The sequence below is a fragment of the Hyperolius riggenbachi genome, chromosome 7 (genome assembly GCF_040937935.1).
Source record: "Hyperolius riggenbachi isolate aHypRig1 chromosome 7, aHypRig1.pri, whole genome shotgun sequence".
Lineage (NCBI taxonomy): Eukaryota > Metazoa > Chordata > Amphibia > Anura > Hyperoliidae > Hyperolius > Hyperolius riggenbachi.
Window position 1 is genome coordinate 98,444,157 of NC_090652.1, and position 21,213 is coordinate 98,465,369.

The 21,213-nt window shown below is 44.4% G+C and overlaps 1 protein-coding gene across 1 annotated transcript in view; it reads left to right on the forward strand.

The window, feature by feature from the left end:
• CCNF (cyclin F) overlaps positions 1 to 21,213 on the forward strand; it is a 61,084-nt gene that overhangs the window by 33,924 nt on the left and 5,947 nt on the right. Inside the window, exons 6-15 of the mRNA XM_068244423.1 lie at positions 3,291 to 3,347; positions 4,941 to 5,045; positions 5,167 to 5,244; positions 8,006 to 8,157; positions 9,635 to 9,799; positions 9,888 to 10,011; positions 12,188 to 12,368; positions 16,461 to 16,548; positions 17,260 to 17,359; positions 19,629 to 19,759. Coding sequence (XP_068100524.1) covers positions 3,291 to 3,347; positions 4,941 to 5,045; positions 5,167 to 5,244; positions 8,006 to 8,157; positions 9,635 to 9,799; positions 9,888 to 10,011; positions 12,188 to 12,368; positions 16,461 to 16,548; positions 17,260 to 17,359; positions 19,629 to 19,759 — 1,181 coding nt within the window. The remainder of the gene's footprint in view (positions 1 to 3,290; positions 3,348 to 4,940; positions 5,046 to 5,166; positions 5,245 to 8,005; positions 8,158 to 9,634; positions 9,800 to 9,887; positions 10,012 to 12,187; positions 12,369 to 16,460; positions 16,549 to 17,259; positions 17,360 to 19,628; positions 19,760 to 21,213) is intronic.

Below are 21,213 nucleotides of genomic sequence, written 5' to 3' on the forward strand. Positions count from 1 at the left end.
TTTTGTTACTAAGATTTCGTTATTGAGGTAAGCCACCTCATATTATCTTTTCGTTTTTAAGCTGTTTTTAGACGCTTTTATTTCAACCGGGGCGCCTCTTTACCCCAATTGATCTGCAATGGAGGACACCTTGGAACACCAGAGCTGCGGCAAAGGACAGATTGGCTGCCAGGGGCTGGAGGAAGCCCCAGGTAAGTAGAGCTTGTGTTTGTTTTTATTTTATTTATTTATTTTCTACTCAGACCTGTCCTTTTTGAAGGGAAATAAATATGGCAGCCTTCATATCTCTTGCTTCAGTTGTCCTTTTAAAGGGGACCCGAGCTGGCAGAGAAATAGAAGGGGGGGGGGGGGGGGGGAGCTCTCCACCTGGAGTCCAAGCCACTCCTTGCCATGTCTTGGGTTTGGAAGCAGTATTTGAACAACTTATTGCAGCAAGACATTTTGTGGCCCCTCTATACAGAACTCCAAAAAGCTAATTGCTGTTTAACCTTTGTTTTGTGGCAAGTGTTGTCTCTTATAGTGCTATTCATTTGCATTTCTGTACTTTTGGTTTTTGTATTCATGGCGTCCTATATTTGGATTCATGAGATGTATTTATCTCTACGTGGTCAAAATGTACACATTGCTTTCCTGCTATTTGCCAGTCATTTATATGTAATTAATATTTGATGGTCCATGTTAGGAATGCAGAGCTGAGGGAAAACAGACAGCTGTATTTTTCAGTAGAAATTGTTCTCCCAGGGTACATCTTATTTAGTAGGAGCTGATATTTAGCCATAGGAGTAATCTGATCTGTCGTGTGTCAGCCATGCTGCATCCTGTCACCTGTCTGCTCATTGGACAATGAATCTGCATAATCGCATTGGTTGTTCAGTCAGGCAAGGCAGGAAGCTTTGAACACTGAGAGGAAATTGTGCTGTCACTTGCCTGACAATGTACCATGACATAGGTGATTGAATCTCAAGACTAGCCAGATAAATGAAATCTTACAGCAAGTAAATCAGTTCGGTTGCTTGAATTTCAACTCTGTTTTCTGCAGCTTGCCTATTTATTTTTACCGTAAACATAAACTGAGTGAATTGATGAGATGACAATTGTAACCATAGACCTAATCCTATATAGGACTTTTCTGGACTCCTATAGTCTTTATTTCAGATTTAAAGGTTAAGAATGTAGGTCTCACTGGCATCTGTTTGATTATTCAGCACCTGTACTTAGTAATAACGACCTACTGAATTTCTTATTTGTTCTCTGTATGTTTTTTCTCAGCTACACAGAAGTGTTATTGGCTCTAATAAGTTAAATAGGTTAATGCTGCAGTTCACCTTGACTGCAGAGGAACTGAATCATAGCACTGGGTTATTAACCCTTACAGTGTATTCTAAGAAAAGGAGACACAAGCAAATTCTAAGGAGGACTGGTACTCTATATACACATTAATTGTTTAATACTATCTTAACACACTCGTAAGGCATTTCGCCTGGCATGGATTAGGACTTGATTCCTCAGACGACATTGCAGGGCTGAGGCTGTACAGATGTGGCTCATTTAAAGGCTAGCAATGCATTTTGTTGCTCTGCCGAGAGGGCGGAGAGCAATGCTGTCTTCCAGTGCTCAGCTGAGTTAGTCCATGGGGCTGGTTGGTGGGGGGGGGGGGCGCATCAGGAGCCACTGTACACACGCTAGTGCCATCTGGCATGTGTATGAGCTTTGAGGCTGCGCGCATTCACCATCACCCAGTGTGGCAAAATTATTGATCCCTCTGATCTGAGCGGAATCCTATACCTACCCCACACAGTGCAAATGTATTTATTTATTTTTTTGAGTTCGATATGAAAGCTATCAATCTACCACTGCTCCCACCTCACCTCCAATCCATGAAGATTTTCCAAACTATCTGATCGATGGTTTAGAACTATTTTTTTTTTATTTACCTCCAAACTCTCAACATTACAGTATATGTGCAAAAGATTCTCAGCAGACTCAGTCAGTGGTTCTCAACCTGGGATCCGCAGACCCCTGGGGGTACATTAGCAGCTGTCAGGGGGTCCCCCAGGGGCGGCAGACAAAATGGCAGATCTCGCCTCCAGGAGAGTCAGTGTCAAGCAGGGCAGGCTCGGAGGCACGGGCGCAGCAACTTACTTAGCCCCGTTCCTGCGTGGACTCCTATCGCCGGGCTCTCCTCCTGTTCGGGCTCTCCCTGTCGACGCCTCGTTGCCATGGTTACCTGGCAGCCTCTTATGACGTCAGTGAGTTGCTGCCGGAAGTAACCTTAGCGGGAAGACGCAGCGAGGAGAGAGGAGGAGAGCCTAGCGAGAGAAGTCTTGTGTGGGAACGGGGCTATGTAAGATTATACTGGGGCACCTATTGGCTTGCTAACTACACTGGGGTACCACCTGCACCTGGCTATTCTGTGGCACCACCTTCACCTGGCTAATCTATTCTGGGGTAAAACCTGCACCTGGCTAATCTATTCTGGGGCACCACCTGCACCTGGCTTATCTATTCTGGGGCACCTATAGCTTGCTACCTACACTGGGGCACCACCTGTACTTGGCTATCTATACTGGAGCACCTATAGCTCTCTGCCTACACTATGGCATCTGTACCTGGCTATCTATACTGGGGCCCATATAGCTTGCTACCTATACTGGGGCATTTGTACCTTGCTAACCTATACAGTGGGCACCTATGGCTGGATACTTATACTGGGGGCACCTATGCCTTGCTACCTATTCTGCGGAACCTATACCTGGATACCTATATGGAGGGCACCTATACCTAGCTAGGACAGGGGGTCAATAGACACAGGGGGAACAAAGGGGGAGAAAATACGCACAAGGGAACAGAGGTGGCACACGGGGTCAAGAGGCACAGTGAGAACAGAGATAATACGGGGAAATGAGGTGACACAGAGGGAGACAAATGAGGCACAAACTGAGGTGACACAGAAGAGGCATAGGGAGAACAGAGGGGGACAAAAGGGAATGGATTCGGGTTAAAAATGGGCATGGTCCTTATCTCATTTGTTAAGCAGGGACTACCTGTATTTCGCTAGTATTTGGCTCCACCCACATGTAATGGCCACGCCCATTTTTTTCGTCGGTAGGGGGTACATTTGCCTAGAGATGACTCACAAAGGGGTACATGTGCTAAAAAGGTTGAGAACCACTGCTATAAGTGATCAAATCTAGCATTTAAATGGAAAAGTTGATGTGTGTATTGCCTGCTTTAGTTGTTGACTGTCAGCTGATGATGTGTATTGAATAACACCCTTTATCTTTGTGTTTAGGCCTCTACAGGGATCCCTACAGTATTGTCTGGCAAAGGTTCTAAGCCTTTTTGAGGTAAGACAGCACTTAGTGCTGGACTGGACACACACACATGCACACACTATGGAGGTGGACCAATTTGTATTTCCTTTTAAGCAATGCAAATTGCCTGGCTTTCCTGCTGATATCTGCCTTAATACATTTTAGCTGTAGACCATGAACAGATCTGGTTGCATGCTTGTTTCTGGTGTTATCCAGAGACTACTGCAGCCAAATAGATCAGCAGGACTGCCAGGCAACTAGTTTTGTTTAAAAGGAAATAAATGTCCGCCTCTATATTCACACTTAATGTTCTTTAACCACTTCCAGGCCAACAGTCCCTGACCTCTTAAGGACCGGAGACTTTTTGGTCTGAAAATGGGGCTCACTGATATCATACTACACGGACACGTCTCTTGCTGTGCGCTGCTCTTGGGTCGCTGAAGCCCACTTGCTCTGCTGTAACCATGACAGCAGAGCTCCCTGAGCCAGTCATACTGACAGCAGAGTGAGAGGGCTACAACGGCGAGAGAGGCAGGAGCGTGAGGCACGGTAATTGAAATCTATGCCCTGGCAGGGATAACTGGTCCCAACAGGGCACAAATTTAAAGTAGCAAGGTCCGGAAGCAGTTAATGGCTTGTGATTCCATTGTTGCTTTATTTGCCTGTTTTGTGGTTTGTTTGTTTTTTCCCCCCTCTTCTGCATGTTTAATAATTGCGACCACAGATGCGGACCCTAGATCATGCTACTGTATTTAATGCATATTATTTAGGATATAATTTGCAATGCACAAAATGAATTTTGCATTATTTTTTTTTTTTTTTTAACACCTAGCTTGCAAAACTGCTTTCTTGTGTCAATGTTAGGAGCTGCATGGGCCAACTCTTTGTGGCCAGCTCTAAAGATATTATTTAATACAACTTTTACCCTTCCAACAATGAAGTCGTGTGTTTTTTTTTTTTTTTTTTTTTTCCCCCCCCCCCCCCCCCCCAAGCAAGGCATAAAGGCTACTCATGGCTTTTACAAATACAATAGCGAAGGTGCTGTAGTGGTTAAATCCTCACTTCCGCACCAGGTAAAGTAGAACCCCTGAACTGAATTTGAAGTGCTTGGCACAAAGTTCATTTATCTGGATTAGGTGACCTGCTCTGCAACACCCACCCTGCTAGCAATAAGTGTCTTATACTGTACAGGTAGCCAGCCAGTTAATTTCAGTATACTAACTGCACATAGTACAGACGCAATGCACAAAACTTTGTGCTTTTTTTAAGTACAGTATTGCAAACTTGCTATCATATGCATTACAAAACAAGGCTGGAGTACAATTGTAACAATTATCACTTCGCCTTCCTTCTCCTCTTCCATGAGTGTCTTGATTGGCGGACTGTAAAATTCAGTTTTAACGGTCTATGTAACCCAAGAACCTGCTAGTTTCCATACTCTCAGTGATGGAGATGTTAGATGAGGAGAAGAGCCATGTAGCCATTCAGACGAGCACTCAGTCTCATCTAGCCTCAGGCAGCTGAAACTGTAACTATGGCCCTGGGTGAAGCAGAGATTTGCTTTGTTGCTTGGACAGTCTGCTGATTTTCTACTCCGTTTGAAAGACCTAAATGTATTTGTTACAGGATGAGGAACGTAAGAAAGAAGCTGTGAAAATGCTGGAGGCGTCTGCCGCACAGGGCTGCTTGCACAGTAGCTACCTCTTATGGGAATCTACACATAAATCTGCTGTGAGTACAACTTTCTTCAACTGATGGAAACACCAACTAGGTGTGAAGTATGTTTGACTTATATATAGTTATCTAGTGTTTCTTAGGGAAATTCATAATATCTTATTATAATTCTTATTAGATATCTGATCCTGGAAGGTATCTACAGAGCCTTCGGAAGTTGCGAGATTATGCTGTTCGTGGGTGCTGGGATGCACATGCACAGGTGAGCAAAGTAATTGTAGCATTCAATCAGAATAAGGTATTTCAACATTGTCAAATTCTTATTGCACATATAGTCATCCTGCCTTCCTCTGATGAAAAGTAATGGCATCTGTGTAAAAACAAAATTACCCACATTTTACAACTCAGTCATTGCTTACCACTTCCATTTGCATGTTTTCTTTTTTCTTGGACATCAAGGGAAAGAACTTTCTTACTTGCAACACTGCAGTTGTCAGGCACACAGATAGATTTCTCTTTTTTTTTTTTTCTCATTTGCAGAGCTGCGTGTCAGCATACTGCTTGTTAAAGGGATACTGTAGGGGGGTCGGGGGAAAATGAGCTGAACTTACCCGGGGCTTCTAATGGTCCCCCGCAGACATCCTGTGCCCGCGCAGCCGCTCACCGATGCTCCGGCCCCGCCTCCGGTTCACTTCTGGAATTTCTGACTTTAAAGTCAGAAAACCACCTGCGCCTGCGTTGCCGTGTCCTCGATCCCGCTGATGTCATCAAGAGCGCACAGCGCAGGCCCAGTATGGTCTGTGTCTACGCAGTAAACTCCTGGTGACATCAGCGGGAGCGAGGACACGGCAACGCAGGCGCAGTGATTTTCTGACTTTAAAGTCAGAAATTCCAGAAGTGAACCGGAGGCGGGGCCGGAGCATTGGGGAGTGGCTGCGCCAACACAGGATGTCTGCGGGGGACCATTAGAAGCCCCGGGTAAGTTCAGCTCATTTTCCACCGAGCCCCCCCCTCCTACAGTATCCCTTTAAAGAGAATCTGTAGCGTCAAAACGTCCCCTGGGGGGTACTCACCTCGGGTGAGGGGAGCCTCAGGATCCTAATGAGGCCTCCCACGCTGTCCTCCGTCCCTCAGGGGTCTCGCTGCAGCCCTCCGTGCAGCGGTGACGTAATATTTACCTTCCCGGCTCCTGCGCAGGCGCTCTGATGGCTGTCTGCTCTGAAGTAGGCGGAAATACCCGAACGCCGTCGGTCTGCTCTACTGCGCAGGCGCAAGTCTCCGGCGCCTGCGCAGTAGAGCGCACCCGACTGAGATCGGGTATTTCCGTCTACTTCGGAGCCGAAAGCAGCCACAGCGCCCCCGCTGGAGCCAGCAAAGGTAAATATTGAATTGAGTCGGGTCTGTCACCGCTGTTCGGAGGGCCTGCAGCGAGACCCCCGTGGGACAGAGGACGGCGTGGGAAGCCTCATTAGGATCCCGAGGCTTCCCCCCCCCCACCCGAGGTGAGTACCCCCCAGGGGATGTTTTTGATGTTAAGTGTCTCTTTAAGGTTCTCTCATAAGACCCCAAAAGAAGGTAAAGCATAGGATTTAAAGTAAACCTTAACTGGGGAAAAAAGTTTCACTTGCCTTCGATCAGCCCCCCTGCAGCCATCTTGTGCCCATGGCGTGCCAAACTGATCCTCCCTTACCCCACGCAGCTTAGTTTTGATGTGCCTGCGCGGCCCTAGCCACGCCTACCCTTGTACGCATTCATGCCATGAGCGCGTCCTGCGTGGGGTATGGGGGGGGGGGGGGGGGCAAGTCGAAGTTACCGTTTTTTTTTTTTTGTTTTTTTTTTCCAGTTAAGGTTATCTTTAATGGTCTTTAAAAAAATATATATATATATATATATATATATATTTTTTTTTTAAAACCACTCTGAAGCGAGGAAAAAAACCTCCAGCTATGGAGAGGGTCTTCCCTCCTTGCCCTTGTTTGTACTGCTGTCTCTAGTTCAAGTTCATCTTTGGCACTCCTCAGGCAACCTTTGGAAATACTCCTCCCAGAGTACTTCTGAAGATGGATCCTTACTGCGCATGCGCCTCGTGCATGCAGAGTACAGTTGCACCAGTCTTTGGAAGCACTCTGATATGCGAGTTCTTTTGAAACCTTCCCAGGAGTCCTAGAGGCACAAAAATGTATGGGGGCAGCCGAGGATACATAGACCTGGAAGGCTCTATGCACCCAGAGCCTTTCCTCTACAATGGTGTTTTTTTTTTTTTTTGTTTTTTTTTTAAATTTCTTCAGGGTTGTTTTTATATATGAAATCTGCACTCCACATTTAGTTTCTGATCAGTTTTAATACATTGATCTATTCAAAGTGTGGTACTTTCAATAGATTACTAAACTAAGTAATGCAAAAACGTGAAAGATGGCAAATTTTGATGGGCTTTGCATACAAATCTGATTAATGTTGAACTTCTCTGAAGTTTCACTTCCGAAATCATTGTTTGCTTGTTGTCCTACTGCGTAAAGGTTGAACAGTGTATGGCCAGCTATGCTAGGCATAACTTATGAGTTAGAATAGGTCAGGGGTCCCCAAAGGTTTTGGGTCGAGGGCCGGATCAATATATTTCAGACTGCTGGGTGGCCGGAGTATACATGAAATGCAGGCCAGACAGTGAAGCATACCCAGGTGACAACCTGAAGTCCAATTGGACAGCAGTGTCACCTGATGTGGAATTTGATTGGAAACCAGCGAAATTATTGTGTTCTGGCTTCCATGTGGATGGGTGGTGCCAGCACTGCTATTCTATATGTGGACCACCAATATTTAAAGATGTAGCTGCCAATACTATAAGTAATACATTTTGTGTGGGGGGCGGTAAGAAAGCTTCAGGGGCCTTAGTTTGAGGACCAATGGTATAGGTGGTACACATACTGTATTAACAACATACTATTGAAAATTCTGAGAATCTTGTTTTGTTTTTTTGTTCCCCCCCCCAAAAAAAAAATCCAACCCTTCTGTTTCTGAAGATTTCTTTGGCAAAGATCTGTGGGCACAAGAATTACCTGGGCCAGGATTACAGAGCGGCTTCAGAACTGGTCTCTCAAGTCTTTCAATCCTCGTTGCCCATTAACAAGGCCAGCATTTTCACGAAGCAGAAGGGCATGAATGACACAATGCGGTGAGTGGATATTGTGCGGATTGTGGTACACCATAGCTCTGTGTAATAGCGCCCTCTTATGTTCTATTGATTTATTTTGCCTACTTGTATATCCTGTTTCTCAGTTTGGGGCCAACAGCTTTACAGATGTCATTACCCTGCAGGCTAGTGATTAGTTTGTTGCTATGGAAGGGGGGGCAAAGGGATGAGTGGTGCACAATGGAGCGGTGAATGGGGAGAACAATGTGCTTGGGGACCCACTAAAGATCCGGCATGCTGGATCATTACTTGCCATTGGACGGCCGCTGTACACGCTAGATTTGTGGCCAAGGCGGTCTTCATTGGCTGTGTTTAATCTAGTGTGTATATGTCACTTCAAAAAAACAGAGATATAGATTCTGGCTTGCATGCATCAGCTACAGGCTATTTGGACACTGTCAGTACAAGATAAGGAAGGCAAGATTTGGTGAGGGGCATTGTGAAATCACCAGGCCGCTTAGGAAGACTGATCGGGTTTTGGTGGAATGAGACAGACCGTTTGTTGATTGAAAAGTAGGAGTGTTCTTTAGCTACCTGATGACTTTGTAGTGGAACACTAGAAATAATTTTTGGTCTCTCTCTTGCCACTGTATGTACACTTCTAGAAACAATAGGGCAGGCATCGATCTTGCAGGAAAAAAGTGAGGAGGGGAATATGGGAGGAAGCAAAGAGCCAATATAGTGTAGTAAGTTTGACACTGCTTTTAAGACTGCATGAATAATTATACTCACATCTGTGTGCCATGGCAGTTGCACAACAGTAGGCTGGTGGGAAGAACAAACCCAAAGGGCTCTTAAAGGCTGGAGAAACACTGCAGAGCGTATTTGGATAGGTGTTTTTTTTTGTTTGTTTTTTTAAAGTACTTGTTGACTTGTATTAAAATCATGGCAACATTTTTGAAAAATTGCAGTTCTTCTTTTTTTTTTTTTTTTAACGAAAGCGATCCGTAAAACACTGCATTGTGACAGAGCCCTCTGCTACCTGCGACTCCAATGCGATTGTTAAAGTCCTGCATGCTGTTTTTTCCTCGTGTTTTGATCCAGTGAAAATTGATTCAGAATGGCCTTGTAAAATAAGACTAAAAAATAGCTCTGCCATTCCGGACAAAACACCAAAGGGTGGCATGAATATGCACGCAGTTCAGAGGTGTCAGAGTAAAATAGTTTAAAATTAGAGGAGGTAAAGGTAAACCTAACTCCTCTCGGGGGGGGGGGGGGGGGGGAGGGGGGGGACAAACTCACTGGTGAGGTTCAGAACTTTTTATTGATCCAAATGAATAAAAGTTATAGCTTTATGCCCTCTCTAATATAGGGTAGGCAGGTTCTCTTTAGAAAAGTGTTTATAAAAATGTTGTTTTTATTATAAGGTATTGCATTGATGATGTGTCAAGAAAAGCATTGGTTAAGTCTCACGTAATGTTTAAGCCATTTCTTTGACTTTGCCTCTTGACTCCTCCAGGTACATCCTTATAGACTGGCTGGTAGAAGTGGCAACAATGAAAGACTTCTCCAGTCTGTGCCTGCATATGACTGTAGGCCTGGTAGATCGGTACTTGAAACTCCGCACTGTCCCTAGAGCACGGCTGCAGCTTGTCGGCATTGCCTGTATGGTGATTTGCACACGGTGAGTGGTGATATGACCATTTCCTGTATCTCTTGCAGAGAGCAAATGGCTCTTACACCATTGGATACTGACAGTCTTTCCATTACAGGTTTATTAGTAAAGAGATCCTAACCATACGAGAAGCTGTTTGGCTGACTGATAACACTTATAAATATGAAGACCTGGTACGAATGATGGGCGAGATCATCTCTGCGCTGGAAGGGAAAATCAGGGTAGGTTTGGTTTTCCTCAAGTGTCGCAATGGCTCTAGATCATACATGTCACACAACAGCCCGTGGAACCAAATCTGGCCTCCAGAGCCATCAAATTTGGCCCTCCGGATTTCTCCACTTTATGTTTAGCCCATTCTAGTCCACCAGAGAAGCTATTTTGGAGTTGAAACCCTAGATCGCCAGGGAAGCTGTGTGGGGGAGGGAGGGGGGAGAACACACACCAGGGAACTCTATTGGGGAGGAGGGCACTCTATACGGGAGGAAGGACCACTAGACACCAGGGAACTATATAGAGAAGAGAGAAGGCGTTAGACACCAGGGAACTGTATAGGGGTGGGAAGAGAGCCACTAGACATCAGGGCACTGTATAGGGGTGGGAAGAGAGCCACTAGACATCAGGGCACTGTATAGAGAAAGGAAGGGGGCACTAGACACCAGGGAACTCTATAAGGCAGGGAGGTAGTCACAACTTCTTCAGTTTCAGCCCACTTTTATGTGAGTTTGACACCCCAGCTCTAGATAGTTGATTACTTGCAATGGTTCTCAGGCATGGCAAGCATTAGCAGCAGTACATGCTTTGTGGATCCTTTTATGTTAGCACAGGACTGTAACTGGTTCTAACAGTAAGTAACCTATGTTAGAGGTACTGTAGTGACATATAGTAGAATGTAGTATATTATTCAGGATACCCACTTTTATGTTAACCTCCCTGGCGGTATGATTATTTCAGGTTTTTTTAGGCTCTAAAAGTGATGCAATTTTTTTTTCCATGAGCCTTTAGACCCTAAAACCGGGAAAAGTTGTATTGCAGTGAGATCTGCGGCAGCCCTGCACTTACTCTCTTCCCTTATTTCCAGCACTGCAATTCTACCTTCGTCCACCGGGTGGGGCTGTAACCCTTTGGTGAGATCGTCGTCATGACGACAAATAGCAATCTCACCAGAGGAATCCAGAACCTTAGGGCAATGTTCCCCAACCCTGTCCTCAAGTACCACCAACAGTGAATGTTTTGTGGAAATCCACAGAGGTAGTTAATCACTTCTGCTGAGACACTTATTACCTCACCTGTGCATGTTAGTGGTTTTCTGTAAAAGATGAACTGTTGGTGGTAGTTGACAACAGGGTTGGGGAACTATGCCTTGGAGGACGGAAGAAGAATGGCTGCCAGCGTCTGGATCACGGGGGAGGAGAAGTAGAAACACCACCACAATGTGCTGTCTCCCCTTCGGCAGCTACCCTGCGGCTCAGGCTTGGGATTACCACTCCTGGCTAATTTTCCATGTGTCTATCCTCAATCCTCATATGACTTCTGTTCAAAGGGCATTTGTAGAGATACTATTCTACGAAGTATTGTTGTTCTGGTGATTTCTGATTGGCTGGTGTGATTTTACTGCACGCCACTGCTCTTTGACCTGTTTGTAAAATAGGTGGCATTTTCTACATGTCTTAGTGCTAACTGTCTGCCTCCAGTTTTGTTTGACACACTAACCCTTGCCCTCTTCTATCTTGTGTTTAATATGTCCTGCCCTTCCTGGTACTGTGAGGCTTGGGATTAACTCTGTCGGCGTCAAAATATGTTTTGCCCTGCTTTGTGCTGATGAGGCTCCAGGTATCTCTTGCAGATAACATATGCAATATATGGAATGGGGAATTCATATGCAAGATGATGGTCCTTGCAGAAACCAATTTAAAAGAGAACCTGTAAGGGCAAAAAGTTTCCCTATGGGGTACTTGCCTCGGGAAGGGGAAGCCTCTGGATCCTAATGAGACTTTACCGTCTTCCTGTGTAGCCCCAATCTAGTGCTGGCACCCCCCGAAAATCTGCCGACAAGCTTGTTGGCTAATGCATGTGCGGTAGCGCCGGCAGCATGCGGTGATATTTACCCTTGAGATACAGTGCGGGCGAAGTACCAGCTTCCTCTTCGGGCTCCGGTGGAAATAGCCAAGCCCGATTGGGTCCGCACGGTGCAGGTGCTGGATCGGTGCTGCACAGGTCAAAGGGGAAAGCCTCATTAGGATCCAGAGGCTTCCCCCTCCTGAGGTATGTACCCCCCATGGGCACTTTTATTTTTATTTTTTACAGATTCTCTTTAAAAATTAAGGAACCTGAATTCTACATTTAACTGGATTGCGAACAAGTAATACATGTGTTTTTGTTTCACTTTTTTTTTTTCAGATGCCTACTGTGATCGACTACAAGGATGTTCTGTTCCATACTGTGTCAGCGGACAGGAGCACGATGCATCTCTGCAGCTACATTTCTGAGCTCTCCCTGCTGTTCACAGAGCTTTCTGTTTATTCTCCAGCTGAAATTGCTGCTGGCGCCCTGCTGCTAGCCAGGATCCTGCACAAACAAGGTGCGTCCGGAAGATGTCCATTGTCCCCTGATCTGTGTCTCTGCTCTACAGCGTAAACCGGAACTTAACCAAATAATCCCTTTGCTCATGATCTGAATTATGTAAGATGATTCAATAAGGGGACAGAGAAGGCTTTTAAAGAGCAGAAAGCTAAGCATGCTTGTACAAAGAAATCACCCTGTCTCAGGGAAAATAGTATGGTAGGCATAGAGAATCCCAACAGAGACCCCTTTCTGTCTGTGATTTGATGACACTGAGATTGGTCAGTCGCTGTGGTAGTTGTCTTACGAAAGATTTGATTTTCTTAATTAGTTACCGCTAACGCATGACAAACCTTCAAGGAAATCTAAGGTTAGAGGTATATTGAGGGTGCCATGTTTATTTCCTTGTAAACAGTTGCCTGGCAGTGCTGTTTATCTTCTGGCATAAGTACTGTCCTGAGCCAAAAACCTTTGGCTACAAATATGGCAGTCTCCGTATCACTCTCAATCATAGAGAAATGGAGCGCGCCATAGCGCATTAATCATAAAAGGTGGTTTATTGAAATTTAAGTTATACTCACAAACATAATTTGTGTATTCGCTTGTCAGCGGACAGCCAACTGCTTATCTCAACAGGGGAGGATGCCGCGCTGTGGCCGGCAGCGCGAGTCCCGATCGTCTGGGCTCCGTCTCGCTGTGAGGTGGGCGTGGCTGGTGGTCAGTAGGCGTGTGACGTCATGACTGGTGGTCAGTAGGCGTGTGACGTCATGACGTCACACGCCTACTGACCACCAGCCATGCCCACCTCACAGCGAGACGGAGCCCAGACGATCGGGACTCGCGCTGCCGGCCACAGCGCGGCATCCTCCCCTGTTGAGATAAGCGGTTGGCTGTCCGCTGACAAGCGAATACACCAATTATGTTTGTGAGTATAACTTTTAAATTTCAATAAACCACCTCTTATGATTAATGCGCTATGGCGCGCTCCATTTCTCTGATTGTTTTGCCAAGTTACCCTACTACGGAGTGTCGCAGTTCATGACCTCATTAGAGGAGTACATCTCTGATTGGTCACCCAGGAACAGGAGCGCAAGATATCTATCTTTGTGTTTGTCCATATCACTCTCACCTCGGTTCCCTGTAAACCAAGTACACCTGATCAATGAAAGTAGCCCACCAGGATTGAGCTCAACCCTTCAGATGCATCCCATAGCTATGTGACTTGAGCTGTCATGTTTCCCCGCTGCTGTAGCGTCTATACAGTGTTTGCTTGTACATTTTTCTTAATCTGACTGTAGTTGGGGGAGTCCGGCAATGGTTGCCTCACGTCCACATATCCAGATGACATAATTGTATTCATGTCCTGCAAGGAGAATGGGCAATTTCATTTCATGCTGATGCGATTAGTATCAAATTAGGTTGTTTTACAAAGCCTGAAGGAAGAGACAGGAGTATTCTCTGGCTGTTTATAAGATTCCAGTTGTAGTAGAATCTGGTTGTTATAGTAAAAATATATCTATCTATCTATCTATCTATCTATCTATCTATCTTTGTTTTTTGGTATATGTGCTTGAAAGGTTATTTAAGGGTTGTAAATTAGTTTCTCTAACTTCCTACACACATAGTAGGCATGTCACCCAGCAGGTATCTGCACCAGCAGGGCCCGCGTCTATAGCTTTTGTTCTGTTCCTATGCGGGGGAGGGGGGGGGCATAATGACGTTGTGGCATGGGAGTGACGTTGAGCTGGCAAGTGGGGTAAAAGGGGAGGACACTGCGCTCGTGCGTCGCTTGGCCAAAGGGATCCGCCAGGTGGAACGTTGGCCGTGAGGGGTCGGTGGCTGCTGTACACATGCTGGATTCTCGGCAGAGGCTGACGTTATTGGCCACCTTTGCTAAATTTCATCTAGCGTGTGTACAGAGAGCATTAGTCTTCTCCCTACTAACCCAACGTTTGTAGGGCTTTGGAAATACTTCTGATAGCAGGAGATTGATTAAAAAAAGAAAAAAAAAAGTTGAGTAGCCCATCAGTAGTCTTTTAGGGAGCTGAATAGACAGCGTTCAAGATGGTCAAAGATTCAAATCCTTTTTGTTTCTCCGGCCATGCTCCTCTTCAAGCACGAGTGTGTCTGTACTGCACCTGCACAAGTAGGATGTGCAGGAAGCTGGAGATGGTCGATGCTCTGTGGTACTGCACAGGTGCAGCCAGGCTTGCATGGCTGCAGCCCACTACGCTCGTACCAGAAGAGGAACATGGCACCGAACTGCTTGAGGGTCCCGGGCAGAGGCTAGCCATAGGGAAATAAGAAATGTGTGTTTTTCTTAACCTGAGCTACAGCTCGGATTCTCTTTAAAGTGGGTCCGAGACCAAATTGTGGTGCTTTTATATTTCAGCCCCTGACATATACTTTATAGGGCATTCTTCCCCCACAAAAGTTTTTTTTTTTTTTTTTTTTTTTTTTTTTTTTTTTATATATATATAATACCTAATTGCCACTAAAACTAATGTATCCCCTCCCCCAACATCTCTGCAGCGCCTCGGCATTGAGTCCCATGCTGCAATACCTCATGGGAACTCAGCCTGGAGAGGAGGAGGAGGGGGCGTTACCAGCCAGCTGGGCAATATTGTAATCTGCAGATCAGAGAGGTGACTCTGTAATGAGCGAAGCGGCAGCAGTTACCTGTCACAGCTCTGTATACTTCACACACAGGAGCTTCTTGTGTGCTTTTTGTGTGTGAAGTATACAGCGCTGTGACAGGGAACTGCTGCTTGCTCCTTACATGGGGTCTCCTCGCTGATCTACAGAGTGCATCCATCAAGCTGGACTCAGGAATCACGCCAGCAAAAAACTAGATGTAAGCTGGTTTTTCGCTATGTGAGCTGCAGACTCCGGACAGGCAGACACTTCACTGAGTTCATGACCTCTCCAGCCCACCACGCTATAAATCATGTCTCTGCAGAAGAAGGGGGGAAGCAGCCAGTAATCTATGTAGCGCAAATGTAACCTCATAGCTGCTGGATAGTTGCTGCCATGTCTCTTATTCATCCGCTCTGAAATGAAGTCTGATATTATTGCATATTATGTGGGGACAGTTGCGCTAAGGGGCCCACTGCTGTCAGTCATTTAGATGGCCGCACACTATTCAATCTGAGTGTAAAATGTTTATACAATCTTGTCAACATCTATGTACTATAACACCAGTACGTTCAATGTGACTTGGTTAAATTTTTCTGGTAGTGTCTTGTACTAATCAAGTGGTAAGATTGGTGATTGATTGTACAGTTGAAAGTATATCGACAGCCCATAGCAATATACTGAATCAAACAGGGCACTGCAAACTCAGATCATAGAGAGATGTTGATTTGTGTGCCACATTGGGTGGCAATCTATACTTGTATGGGCACCTTTATACCAAATGCGTCAGATAACTGGGTGCAACATTTACAAATCACTCCTAGCTCTGCTGAGGTGGACTGGTTCAGAAAAAAATCTGCGGCCACCATAACACAATTACAAATAAGCAAGAAATCATTGTAGCTGCAGAGTAATACTTTTATCTGGTTACAAAAAATATAGTTTTATAAAAGAAATTGGGATTACAAGGATTTGACTGTTTCCTTGAATATAGCGGGAAATTCCTGCAGTTATGCCTCTCCTCCCACAGGTTGTGTTGCAGTAAATGTAGCTACTTTCCCCAAATTGCACTCCCAGCACACATTGACCATGCAGAGATTTCAGAGGCAAGGGGGCGGGGAGGGGCGTGTAGTCTTCACAGGCTGGGGCGTGGAGATGCAGATCAGCTTTGCCTGTGTGTAAAGATGACAAGAGAACATGGCCGCTCTTATTGTATCACAGGAAGAAATAATCATATACAATTGAAGCTGTTTGCAGCTAGATTTGCTGTGTAAACTATCTAAACTTTAGATAAGATATATAGACAAGTTACTTGCTATAGTTAGTTTTTCTTCTCGGATCCGCTTTAAAGTAGAAATGGCTTGAGAAACGCACAAACTACAGTCTGTACGCCAGTGTTTTATGCCCATCTGCTCTGGAAACATGTACAATATATCTTGTTTCAGAAAACCTTATTTTTGCTTTGTTTCTCTCACAGCACTTCCTTGGCCTTGTCAGCTAGTAGAGTGCACCGGCTTCACCTTGGAACATCTCACCCCCTGTGTCCTCCTCCTGCACAAGAAATGGTGAGTGCCCCACAATACATGAAGTGTGAGATAGCTAAGCTGTGAGTCACCTATTGGCAGCCTTCTGTCAGGCACTCAACAGCTCTGAAAAACCTAATCTGTTTAGTGACTAATCTCTGGCTTGATACAGCTGTCCATATAGCAGTAAAAGGAGGGGGAGGGGTTATTACATCATTACCTCAGAGACTGTTAAAGAGAATCTGTACTCTAATATTCTTACAATAAAAAGCATACCATTCTATTCATTATTTTCTCCTGTGCCCCTATGTGCTGTTTCTGCCACTCTCTGCTGCAATCCTGGCTTGTAATTAACAGTTTACAAACAAACTAACCAGCTTCTAATAGGCTCAGCTAAGCATAGTGTGTGAGTCATTCAGAGTGTGCAGGGGGCCTGCAGAGGGTGTGTATCGCTTCTACCAATCACAAGCAGCCCTGCACATTCCACACAATCAAGCCTTAGCCCGACAAACAGGACAGAGGAAAGATACATTGATTTATTACAGAGACAGTGCAGTTAGGAAAGACTGCAGTAAGCCAGAGCAGATTAGAACAGGCATAGGAACTTATAGGATAGAAGAACTAAGGCTGAAAAATTTGTTACAGAGTCTCTTTAATAAAGTTCCTCTGTCATCCTTTATGACTTTGATGTATGGTGGTTTCAGGCTGGGAAGTTTCCTGGCAATAGTTAATCTGTTCTTATTGTTCCTGTAGCTTTCATGATGACGCACCTAAAGACTATCGGCAAGTGGCCCTGACAGCGGTAAAACAGAGGTTTCAGACTGACCTCTATGGCCATATAAGCAATGAAAAGGTGAGGAGCATATTGGTATTAATGACTTTGCTAAAACAGAAGTTGCTGAAATTATTTCTGTCTTATAAATAAAAGATCAAAACTAGTAGCTTTGTTATACTGTGCTTTTAGTAACTATGACTTCTGTGTGTAGAAAGTTACTTTAAAAATTCACTATTAGGAATATGGGACATGTGAGCCTTCACTTAAAGGACACCTGAACTGAGAGGGTTATTATGGTGGCTGCCATATTTATTCCCTTTTAAACAATGCACATTGCCCTGCTGATCCACTGCCTGTAACTAGCATACAGATGAGATGTTTTTGACTGGATTACAGTCAGAAACCTGCAGATCTGAAGTCTGACTGGATTAGCTGCATGCTTGTTTCAGGTGTGTGATCCAGATATTACTGTAGCCAAAGAGATCAGCAGAATGCCCGGCAACTGGTATTGTTTATAAGGAAAAGAAAATTGGCAGCTTCCATATTACTTTCACGTCAGGTGTCTTTAAGGGCCGGTTCACACGGGCTTCTTCCCGGCTTCAAGCAGTGTCCCGTTCGGCGGCATTCCGTCTTAATCGTCTTTCCGAAGACGCAGCGGTAATCTACCCTGGACGCAGCATGTTGCATCCAAGGTCACCAGGAACGGCAAGGAAAATCGAGATCAGAATGCCGCGTTGTTGCAAACGCCGGTTAACTATACACCCCGCCCGATACAAATGTTCCTATTCACTTGAATGGGAGCGTTTACCGAGTTCCGGACGCTGGCGGTGAACGCCCGCCAAGTATCCATGTGAACTGGCCCTAAACATCCATGACAGAAAATTGCCCGCATGCATTCTCATTATAGCCAGCACTGTGAGGAGTAATGGTGCTTTTGTCTGTAGCTGGAACACTAACCGCAGCATGTGAGCCAGTGATGTGCCTACATTTCTAGCAACCACGGCGTACACAGAACTTTACTTTAGTTCACTTTCATGTTACATAGTTATTTGGGTTGAAAAAGACATCCATCCATTGAGTTCAACCACTAAGTAAAGTACTAATACCAATACGTTTGCAGTTTCTGGGGAGGCTCAGTGCACCTCTGATTGGAGGCCATTCGGAGGCGGCCTGGTGATGCGCTGATCCACCTTTTGCGCAAAGTACAATACCAGCCTGCACTCTCGCATATCCCGTTGATCCAGAGGAAGGCGAAAAACTCTTACAAGTCATGGTCCAATTAGACAGGGAAAAAATTCCTTCCCGACTCCAGATGCCAATAAGATCAAATCCCTGGCTCAACATCTTCGGGCATTACCTAGTAATTATAGCCATGGATGGCTTTCAATGCAAGGAAAGCATCTAAGCCCCATTTAAATGCAGATATAGAATTTGCCATAACTACTTCCTGTGGCAATGCATTCCACATCTTAATCACTCTTACTATAAAGAACCCTTTCCTAAATAAATGGCTGAAACGTTTTTCCTCCATGCACAGATCATGTCCTCTAGTCCTTTGTGAAGGCCTAGGGACAAAAAGCTCACCAGACATGAACTGTTAACAGTTCATGTCCCAGCTATACTGGTGACTGTGACGTTAATGCCAACCTGAGGACAACTGGAACTCTAACTAAAAATACATTTATCAGACTAATGTTAGACGTCAGAGAGCATAGCTCTAATTTAAAAAAAAAAAATGCATGAAGGCCATTTCTTGCCGCTGACGGTCACTTTGTAGGGAAGGCTTGTGTGTCAAAGCAAGGAGTAATTGTTCGGTATATCTATAAACAGGTGACATGTACTACAGTGGAATCTCATTCTAGTACACTCTGATATATAATAAACCTCTGGATATATTAAACTCGGCCCTCAGGTCCCAGCAAATGTGTCTATAAATATACAATGTATGACCAATTCTGATATAGTAAACTACTTTTCCTGGTCCTGTGGAGTTTACTATAAAGGGATTCTACTGTATTTTAAAGGTGCCTAGTTGATGTGTACCATGCGATTTTCATTAAGTTAGAAGTTTTTATGTTGGACCATCGGCCTCAAATTATTTATGCCAATTCACAGCACAGCTGATTACTTGATCCTGAACCCTATGTAAGTTAATCCGTGTAATCTAATAGACAAATTGGCTTGTGTTGGTTGTACATGATGCAGCTAAACAAGTAGAGCTGCTGCTTTGCAGCCTTTGCAGATCTTGATGATCTTGATGATACAAATCTCTAGGTGGTCCCTGATGCTTCCTTTCCTGTGAGTGACTAATTGGCACGAGTAACAGTCTGATTCCTGTGTTCAGCAGGTGATGGAGTACAGCCAGCTGTGCATGCTGCTTGGGGTCTCCTTCCAGGATTCAGAAACCTCCATGACAATATGTGACTTACCCGATGTCCATCCTTTTCTGTGTTCTCCTGGTGGTAACAAAACAAAAAGGTAAATCATAGGAAGTGCTTATTATAAAATATACACTGAAGAACCATAATTAACAAATTAACATGCGTTATACAGGATTTCCATGAATTTATTTTCAATAATTTTTATTGAATTTTTTTGTACAGAAGGAAGAACAGTTCTCCAACATAGTTATGCATTTTAAGTAGCAAACAGAGCAATACTGTCATACAGTGGTAAACTCAAACAGCTATATAGGCTATTTGTCGTATAACTATACATAACCAGAAGATTGAGCGAGGGTTCTCAGCTATTGTCAGGAAAAATTTTCTAGAACTCTATCATATAGGATGTCCAACATCCGTCACTAACCCCAAAGGGGTCGGATGGGGACTGACCCACTATCTCTTATCCAGTACCCTTAGTTGTGAAACTGAAGCAGGGATAGATTTTGCTTGTTAACTAAGTCAAGTTAGTTAGGTACTAACTGCAACCGAGAGTGCAAGTTGTAAACAAGAAAAGGATGATGCGTTTTTTAATTCAATAATCATCATAACTTTTTTAGTATGAAAAGTCAATATTTGTACATCAACAGTATTACCTGGAATAAAAGAAGAAATTCAGAGGATATAAGGAAATAGTAAGTGAAACTTGATATATTAGGCAAAGAGGGTTAGAGGAAATTTTAAGGAGTCCAGAGACGAGGGATGCCAAAGCTCATCCTTATTGTGTAGGTTATCATTGTCTATGAGGGGTAACCTTGGTCGGGTCATTGATTACATACCATCGCTATTTGGTCAGGATTTAAAAAATAGGTTATTAATGGGTCTCAAATTTTGTGATACTTCTTCATATTGTCGTTGATACGGGCCCTCAATTTCTCAAAGAACAAAATGTTGCCAAGCCTATTTCTGATTGCCTCAAATGAAAGAGATTGGGTGTTCCATGCTGCCGCAATTTTAATTTTAGTTACAGTAAAGATATAATTGATAAGGGTATTCTGAGCAGGAGATAGGTTTGGATAGGGGCAGCCTAATAAAACATGAAGGGGATTCCGCGGGACTAGGGCATTGATCAAGGATGATGCCCAGGTACAAACCCTAATCCATAGTCTGCGCACTTTTTTACAGTTCCACCATATGTGAGCAAATTAACCTGCCATATTGCACCCTCTGAAACAATCCCCCGAGCAATTCCTATTGTACTTGGCTACCCTCTGGGGAACTAGGTACCATCTAAATAGGAGTTTATAATTTATCTCAACAAGATCTGCATTTATTGATGTCTTAGGGATGTTTTCCTAAATATCACACATCAGTATAATCCACCGTAAGCCCAATTCTTTTTCCCATTTAAGTATGTAGTCCGGTTTGTTTTGAGAATGTGTGAGAGTGAGTTCCCTGTATATCAAAGAGATTACTCCAGATGCATGTGGATTGATTTCCATGAATTTAAAACCTGCTAGGTCAGCCTTGTGTTTTAAAGCTAATGGGAAA